Genomic DNA, 9,324 nt, shown 5'->3' on the forward strand with positions numbered 1-9,324 from the left:
AGTTACAGATTTAAAAGCAAAACAATATGTTTTGCCTTTTATACCATCTTGAAACTCACTCAGTTTTCTCATATTTTAAACCATTTGAGGTGTCTTCCAGGCCTCTGTGGTTACTGCTAAGCAAAAGAATGAGTTTTATACACTTGGTACTGCCCTGAAAGCTCTGAATGTATTTTGTTTATTTAAAAAAAAGAAAAGAGAAAGAAAAGCAAGAAGTTCAGTTAAGCACTTGGCTAAGGGGAGACCAAAGTTAAGGGGTTTTTTTTTGTGATGGTGATTCTGACTCTGTTACAATGTGTTTTCAGAGTTTAAATTTCTTACCTCATCATTTCAGACTGGGTAAATGCAGAGTCTGGCTTATCCTGTCACCCAGGTGTTCTGTGGCTTGTATGTCATGTATGAATCTGGGGAGAACTTCTGCAAATACACTTTTTCATTGATTATGCCTGTGCTGTGTTAGAATAGAAGATAATCTAATTCTAGCAATTCCACATTTAACCTTTATAACTGGAATATGTGCATTTATACACATTTATACACATCAGTTCAGCAGCAGCTCTCCTGCTCTGTGAGGAATGTGCTGTAATTCCAAGTGGGCCACCAGCAGGCTCTGGTGGGATCAGTGTGACTGCAGCTGAGGGCTGCAGGGCTGGGTCCCCATCAGAGCCAGCTCCTGGGGCAGGAACTGCTTTGAAGTGTCTCCATCTGGTCAGACCACGCTGTAAACACCACTGTGCTCAGGAGTCCCAGGTGACTGGGTGAGATCTGGGGACTGACTTTGTAGACACTGTGGCTGAGTGAGGAAAATCCCTTCCTTTCCTTCCTAGAGAGGAGGATTCATTTTGTCCAACTCTGATGCCTGCGTGGTTCTGTCTCTAGAGCTGATTGTCCAGGTGGCAGCTCTAGAGAGAAGCAAGAAAAAGACTCGTGGAGCACAGCAAACTTATTAATGCAGGTGTCCAAACTAATCATCCCCTCTGGCAGTCTGTGGGGTCTGGATAGCACCTGACTTTGACAGAGCTGTAAAATGAGATGACAGAAGTCATACAGATAAAATCTCTTCAAGAATAATAGAATTTTCACAGGTGTGCTGAGGCCTGATGCTGTGTAATTCAGCTCAGAACACACCTCCTGCTTTCCAATAGCCTTAATGATGAATTAATTGAAGAATGGATTCCACATCACAAAGTTAATGCCTGCAGAGCCTGGGTTTGCTTTCCCACCAGGAATGTAGCTGTGGCTTTAAACCTGCCTTTGATATCTTGATATAGTCCCACTTAGGACACATTTTGATTTGTACTTTTAGCTGTACCTTCCCACAGAGGTGATTCTCTAGCTTTTTGAAAATTATTCTGTTTAAAAAGACGCTTTCTACAATATTTATATTTTAAATTAATGCTGTGATAGATCAGATGAGAAGCACTAGGAAGAGCAGCATGAAAGTAGAGGAGTCACAGTAAGCTGAGCTCTGGGAAAGGCCTTGCTGACATTGGGTGATGCTGCTGCTCTGGGCCTTTCCAGGGTGGGCCAAGGCTTCCCCCTGGCACAGGAGGCTGATCCCAGAGGTACCTGAGCATTTAGTGCTGTCAGCTCTAGTCTGGGGAGCCCATCTGTTGTTCTTTATCAAAGTTCTCCCAGTGCCCCAGATGCAAACACACCTTGCTTGCTGCAGGCCCAGAGTTTGGCATGATGCACTTCCTTCTGTGAAACAGGGAAAGTCATCCTTAATTGTTATCAACAACCTTGTGATTTATGATAAGCTTAAATTCTGAAACTGGCTTTGAAGATTGCCCTGTGTGGGTGTAAAGAAAACATGAAAGTATTTGATGTGTCCCTTTCTGAAACCGAGCTGGTGAAATCCTACAAGTGCTCTGCTTTGGAATGGCATTTAAACAAAATGTGCCCCTTTAGGTTCACTGTGATAAACCATGTTTTCAGCCTAGGATCAAGTCACAGATGAGAATCAAGAGGAGGAGGGGAAGCTCACAGGGCATCCAGGGGCTGGGACTAGGAAAAAAATATCAGATGTTTAAAATATCCACATGTTAACCATCTGTGAAATTGGTTCAGTGCAGTCACTAAGAGGTAATTCTTCATTGATTTTAATGAATTAAAATAATGTATGTGCCAGCTAGAAATAATGAATGTGGTGCAGATGAAATTGTGATCTCTCCATTCTAAAGGGTGAAACTCCTTTATTACAGTCAGACCTTTGTTCCCTCATGTCTGAACCTGAGTGTGTTTCTAGGATGGAAAAATGAAAAAATTTGCAAAAATGTGTCAATTCTGTGTTTGCAGATGCTTTTTAGTGATAAAGTAATTGAAACTAAAGGGTTTGGGTTTGTTTTTAAGCAACTGGAATGAATTCTTTTGTTAAATTAATTTAAAATGTTTGGGGAGGTTTTTTTTATTAATGAAAACGTCAGTTGGTGATGAATTTCTACTACATTGTAGTTAAAGTGTTGTAGTCAGTGTGGTTGTTATAACTGAAATGAATGTGTTAATTTGTCCTTGGTTTCTTAATTTTGTACTTTATCCTCCAGCTGCTGAAGAAACGTTAGTAAATGTAGAGAACTTGAAAGCTGTGACCACAGAAATATTGAACTTTTTTGGTTTTTGTTTTCAAAGTTATTTTGAGTTTATCCTGAACTTCAATTTTTTTATTTTTGTTTTGTTTTGTTTTTTTGTTTGTTTTCTTTTTGTTTTTTTATTGGTTTGGTTACAAGGTTTGTCCAGAGGGGTCGCATTTATCCGGTTTGACAAAAGGTCAGAAGCAGAAGAGGCAATTACAAATTTCAATGGTCACAAACCCCCAGGTTCCTCCGAGCCCATTACAGTGAAGTTTGCAGCCAACCCTAACCAGAACAAAAATGTGGCACTGTTGTCGCAGCTGTGTCATTCACCAGCTCGACGGTTCGGAGGGCCAGTGCATCACCAGGCGCAGAGATTCAGGTAGGTTAGGGGGAATAAATGCATTTAAGGCTGTGCTCCTGTTCCCGTGTCCGTCTGGGAAGCTGGGCAGTGACACCTTCACTGCAGCATGTGTGAATGAAGCCGTGGTGCACTGTGTGTCCTGCAGTGTCATGTAAATAAAGTGTTGCATTAAAATATGATTAAAGTAAAAATCTTACTTGTAACATTTATGTTGGAGTTAGAGTGTGGAGGTACCTGCACCCCGGGGTCTGCTCCCACAGCTGGGTTACAGTGAGGTGTTGATAGGTGCCTGTCTCAACAGATCCCCATTCTGTGGTCTGAACACAGATAAATTGGCAACTTAATTAAAGCTCTGAACCGTTGGTTCCAGCAGGGACGTGTCATAGTAAGACAGGAAAAGCTTATTTCTGATGAGGAGGTTCCATGGGATTCCTGCCTGCATCCCAGTCTGGGCAGGGCTCTGCCTTCCCTCGAGGCCTCACGAGTTCAGGGATGAGAATATTGAGTAGCTGCAGCATCCTGTCTGCCTCCAGGGCTGTGGAAGACACTGTGTTTTGCCTTTTGAGAATTGCCTTGGTTTCTTTTGAGTATGAATTGCTTGAATTGGGATTGCCTTGGATGCTTATGGAGGAAGCTGGTGGTTGGACAGTGCTCTGGAATATGTGATATAGTGACAGATAAGCAATGGGCTTTGAGATGAGATTATGTTCCTGAGAGTTTCTGAGTGTAGTGTTTCCCTGTTGGGAATATACTCCTTTTTTATTATTGTTTTTCTCCTCTGAAGTGTCCCATTATAGACTAAAATCTCAGCCAGCTTTTTGCTCTGCTGCTGCTCCAGTGTTGCTGTACCTGTCCAGCAGGCTGCAGTTCAGTGTTCTGAGCACACTCAGTGTCGTGTGTCCCAGAGAGAACTGGAACTTTGCAGTCAGCTGTGGTGCTGCACTGAGGGTGGTTGAACAGTTTTACCTAAAGAGACCATGAAATGTCCATTCTTGGAGATGCCGAAACCTGGTTGGGATGGGCCTGAGCAACCTGCTCCAGGTGCCCTGCTCTGAGCAGGGGAATTTACTGGAGGGTTTCCAGAGGCTCCTACCAGCCTCCAGTCTCCTGTTCTCTTCAGCTGTAGCCTGGGCAGGTTCAGTTCAGGCAGCTCCTTGTGTTCCTGAGACACTCATCCAGATGTCCACACCAAACCTCCTGTGCCACGCTGAGGAGTGAAATTCTGAATTGTTTGCCTTTGAGTGAACTGTTAAAAAGTACATCTGTCCTCTGTCTCAGCCAGGGCTGGTCCTAGTAAAATCTTGAGGCTTATGGCTTGGTTTTTTCATTCTTAATTTAATTGGACATTTTATTCATCATTCTTCCCCTTAAAATTTATTGCAGAATTAAGATGTATCAGAAGAACCAGTACAAACAAAATTCACATCCATAATTAAGAGACCAAACAGCTTTAATTCTGTCCTGTAATGACCGCTCAGGAGCAATAAAAATGATTAATGTCTTTATGCTAATATTGCTGGTGAAACTAGATTTTAATAACCAACCAGTTTGTTCATTATTCTTTTATTGCATCATTCAGAGCAGCATTAATGTCATTTGTGTGCATTTCATAGAATCCCAGAATGGTTTGGGTTGGAAGGGACCTTAAAGCTCATCCAGTTCCACCTCCTACCATGGGCAGGGACACCTTCCACTCTCCCAGGTTGCTCCAAGCCCCGTCCAGCCTGGCCTTGGACACTTCCAGGGCTGGGGCAGCCACAGCTGGTGTTTCTGTAGGTTCGAGGTGTCAGCAGGAGCTCAGATGGAAGAAAATGTTCTGCCTCTGTCTGTTCCATTCCTGCTGCTGTGGGAACTGTGTCCCCCCAAGTTGTCTGTGCCCAGTGCTCCTTTGTCAGCACATTTTGGCCCACTTTGGGTAGACCTGCTGGTGGGGAAAGAGCTGAACGTTTTGCAGTACCACAGACTGGCAGAGGCTGGAACAGAGCAGGTGTGGGTTAGGCTGTGCTGTCAGGAATACACTGTGGACACAAGATCCACTGGTTGACTTGGAGACACAGACTGTCCATCTCTGTCTTGTCACAGACTTGCAGGACCTCCAGCAGTTATTATAAAACTTCCTTCCCTCGATGACCTGTGCAGGCACATATGTGCACGTGTGCACAGCACTTGTACCATAGAATCATGGAGTCATTAAGGTTGGAAAAGACCTCCAAGATCATCAGGTCTATCCCACAGCCCTTCGAATTTTTCTTCCCACCTTTGGTGTTAGCTGGAAGTTTTTCTATTGAGTCTTCCTTAAAAGATGTGAACTTAATGAGTTATAATTACTCATCCTGTGGTTAAACTCAAGAACCTGAGCTTGGGCTGAGTGTTGTTTGTTTTGGTGGTGAACAAGACATGATGAAAGATAAGCTGCTTCCACGGTGCACACAGTCTGTATAAATTAAAGTTGTGGTCTCTGCTCCACAGAGGTTGAATACTTAACCTGACATTTTGATTACACTTCGTCTCATTCCATCATAATCCCTGTAAATCCAGGATTAAGCCCTTAGTATCTAATTTGTAATTATTAATTTCCTACAGATATCACTCCAACCCTTTGTTTAATGTTCTGTTAATCCTTTGGAGTTCCTGTGGTATTTGTGGCTCACATCAGGAACTGGTCTTAGTGCCGTGTCCCCCTGGAGTGCTGGGCTGGCCTGCCAGTTCTGAGACATGGGCTCTCTGCTTCCATGCAGGAGTGATGCCACAGGGTTGTGTCTGGAGGAGAGATAAAACATCTGGGCCAGGGGTTTCTTTTGAGCGTAAGATTTATTTACTTACACAGAATGGGAGATCTCCAGATGCTGAACTCTGATTAAATGGAGGGGTTTGGCTCCTGAAGTGTGAGAATGTGCCCAGAAGCCCTGGAAGGCCTGTGCTTTTGCAGCTCACCAGGGCACTATACTGGAAGAACGTTCTTTCAAGTCTCAGATATTCCCAGTTCAGCTGGTTTTGCTTTCAGACTTGTTCAGGGTCAGAGCCAGTTCCCAGTTACTGTAATGCTCATAACTCTACTGGTATCAGTCCACGAGTTCAGTCCTGAATGCTTGAAGGGAAGTAATTTCTGATAGCTCTTTGATCCAAGGGGAAACACAAGAAGACTCTGGAGTGTTTAACCTTGGAACTGGCATTATTGCTCAGAGAGCTCCTGCACGTCTGTTTGGTTTCACTCCGGTGAAATTGTTTAAATTTTCCATTTTTGGGCCAGTTTGTAATTTGGATGTGAGTTGTCTGTGTTGAGAATGCTGCAGAAGGAACCATTTCATCCAGAGCAGTATTTCATCAAGGCTCTGGAAGAATGTGGGGCTGAAACCCCATTTGTTGCTCTTCTCCCATATGTGACTATTTGACTGAACCCCTGATTTATTGCAGGCTTAGAGCTTGGACCAGTTCTCATTAAGATTTGTGTTGGCCACAGCAGGTCATTCCCATCTGTATCAGGGCAGAGCAGAAAAAGTTGCTTGTCAGAGGGACAGTGTCAGTGTAGCTGAACTCCTGCTCTTGCTGGAATTATTAAAAAAAAAAAGCTGCCAAGTTCACATGTGAAGTCATCATAGGCTGATATTAAAAATAACGTTCCTGCTTATTGGCATTATGGGATGGCTCCTCCTGTGAAGCTCTGTGTGACTGTCCTTGGAGTGCAGTGAAAAGAGTTCAGCAAAACCAGCATGAGGCTGTGCCAGGGGGTTGGGATGGATCTCAGGGAAAGGTTCTTCCCCCAGAGGGTGCTGGGGCACTGCCCAGGCTCCCCAGGGCAGTGGGCACGGCCCCAAGGCTGCCAGAGCTCCAGGAGCTCTGAGGGACAGGGGGGGATTGTTGGGGTGTCCTGTGCAGGGCCAGGAGTTGGACTGGATGATCCCCGTGGGTCACTCCAAGCTCAGAAGTTTCTGTGATTCTATGAAAATAATTTATAGGATGGATGTTCATAGACCTAAAAAGAATTGTTTTTCATTTAGGAGTGTAATTTCTGAGATGGTCCTCCAGTGTGTTAAAGTAGTTCCAGGATCTGTTGAGCATTGCAGTCTGTCTGTCTCATGGCAGAACAGCAAAAGGTCATTCATATAAACGAGAAGCTTATGAAATGAAAAAGGATTGCAATTAAAAGTACAGTGTGTTGATACTTAATGCCACAAGATGTTGGAGTTTTAAGTTAGCATTGCTTGAAAGAGCCATCCATAGATAACACTGGCTACAGACTCTTAGGGAGGCTTGAAAAAAGCAATGTGGAGGAGACAGTATAAAAATAATTACAGCAGAAATGAGGACACCAGCAGTAAGTGTGATAAGACTGAGATCATTCAAATTACAATATTAATGGAATTTTAAAAACTCTTCCTCTGAAACATCTTGGATCTCTGTGGGCCTTAGAGTTTGCCCAAATTGGACAGTCTTTTAAACATCCCTAATAAGTATTACTTCCTAAGGGTCATCTTAAATTGGTGTGGTCATAAAAATCTTTCCTGGTGGGACAGAGAGGTGTCAGCTGCTCCGAGCCTGGCTTGTCCAGGCTGTTACTCCAAGCTGAGTGAGAGGTCTGAGGTCCCTCATGTGCAGGGTGAGCACAGAGATGCATCAGATCAGCTGAATTGCATTTCCTAGGGTTGTTTTTTTTAAGTGACCTTTCAAATCTTTTAGGGGACTCTTTTGGTTTTACCATGTTTTGCTTGGTTTGTTTTTTTTTTAAATAAACCTGTAACATTTTCTGAGTCAAGGCAGGAAGAGAGGAAAAATCTCTCTGAAAATGAGTGTATCCCAAGAGCTGAGGTACTTGCTATTTTCAATTATTTTGTCTGTGATGTGCATTTAGGTTTGTTGTGTTCTTGCGTTTAACACCAGCTGCTCCTGTACAAGTGGCTGCAGCCTTGGTGTGGTGTTACCTGGGCCCGTGGGCAGAGCCTGAGGCTCTGGAGCAGGCAGGATCAGGGCTATCCTGAGTGCTGGAACCAACGTCAGGCAGTTCTGAGCTCTGATTTGCTGCTCCCCCCTACATGTGAGCAGGACCCAGGACTGGTGATCTGTTGAGATGAAAACTTGCCAGATAATAAGATAAATCCATCCTACCAGATCATTACTCACATGGAAAGAAGCTACAGAGCTGAAGGTGTCTGTCAGAACAAGTAAGTGTATCAAGCATGCAAACACAGGAACATTTTTCTGCAAAGCCCAAATAAATAGCAGGTATGTCACCTAATCATCAGATCACACGGGTCAGTGCGTCTCATTCACCTTCTGATGCTTCTAACTGCTTTTTCAGCTTGACTGTAGTACAGGAATTCCCAAACTTGGATTTGCTTGGGGCTGGCCACCAGGGGTCTGTGAGCTCAGGTGTGTCCACACTGTGCCCCAAACCCCAGGCTCAGGGAGGCCCTGGACAGTGAGGGAGGGATGGAGGGACCCCTGCTCTGGGGACAGGAGGGCACAGGAGCTCAGGTGCCCAAGGCAATGAGCTCTGAGCCCCAGGGAGCCTGGGGAGGTGGGCCCTGAGTGGTTCTGGGGTGTGAATGGACAGGCTGAGCCATTCCCTGTGTGTGTGTGTGTGGGGGTGTGTGTGTCCTGCCACCCCTTCGCTCCCAACACACGCCCTTGAGCCCTCCCTCCTCGACAAAGGCAGCAGCAGCTCCTTGATGCAGGGCAAGAAAGAGTCAGTGGGGAAGTGTTTCACACTTTACTGCCCAGACATCCCTTCCCTGTTTCCTCCAGGTCAGCAGAGAATCAGAATCTGCCCCCACCAAGCTCTTGGCAGAGAGCAGCTCCTGTACCACCTCTAAGGGGTTTGCGTGTCACCAGTGGTACAAGTCAGTTTGGGAACCCCTGGTAGAGTATCATTATAATTCTATGTGACCTCACATTTTTAAATAATAAATAAGCACAAGGGTTCAAAGTGAGTTTTTCACCTTAACTGTCACATTTCCTGATCTTTGAGTGCTTAGCTGTGCAACCCTAGTATTGCCCTAAAATATTCAGAAGCTTTGAATTTCTAAGGTGGAGGCCAGAAATAGAATAAAGGGGAATTAGAAATGTGGGTTATAGGGAAAAGAAATTAATATAAAGCAAGACACAGAAAGGAGAGGTTTTTCAGTTTTTTGTTCTGTATAAATCCTGCTGGGGTACTATGCAGGAGGCAGGGTTCAGGAGGAGTGAATATGGGTGATTTTAAAAGTCCAGTTCAGTAAAGTCATATCTAAGTTTTCCTGGTACGAAGTTGGTGTAAAATTAATAAAACCATCCATGCATACTGAAATTGTAAAACTGTGCACTGAGCCTGCTCGTGTTGGGAGTGTTTGCCTGCACCTGCTGCCTTTGGGTGGAAAGGGAGTAGGTTTTGTTCTGTTCCACAAAACGAGAAAT

At 44.4% G+C, this 9,324-nt stretch overlaps 1 protein-coding gene across 6 annotated transcripts in view; it reads left to right on the plus strand.

The window, feature by feature from the left end:
* ELAVL1 (ELAV like RNA binding protein 1) overlaps positions 1-9,324 on the plus strand; it is a 54,415-nt gene that overhangs the window by 29,425 nt on the left and 15,666 nt on the right. For 3 of the 6 annotated variants that reach the window (XR_010425406.1, XM_064637505.1, XM_064637503.1), the window contains exon 5: positions 2,727-2,952. Coding sequence is in view for 5 of the 6 variants with exons in the window: in XM_064637505.1 (XP_064493575.1) it covers positions 2,727-2,952 (226 nt within the window). In the remaining variant the exon portion in view is untranslated. Of the gene's footprint in view, positions 1-2,726; positions 2,953-8,040; positions 8,155-8,676; positions 8,791-9,324 lie in introns of all 6 variants that reach the window. The other 3 variants (XM_064637504.1, XM_064637501.1, XM_064637502.1) reach the window with 3 other exon arrangements.

Source organism: Pseudopipra pipra, chromosome 27, assembly GCF_036250125.1.
Source record: "Pseudopipra pipra isolate bDixPip1 chromosome 27, bDixPip1.hap1, whole genome shotgun sequence".
NCBI classification, from domain to species: domain Eukaryota; kingdom Metazoa; phylum Chordata; class Aves; order Passeriformes; family Pipridae; genus Pseudopipra; species Pseudopipra pipra.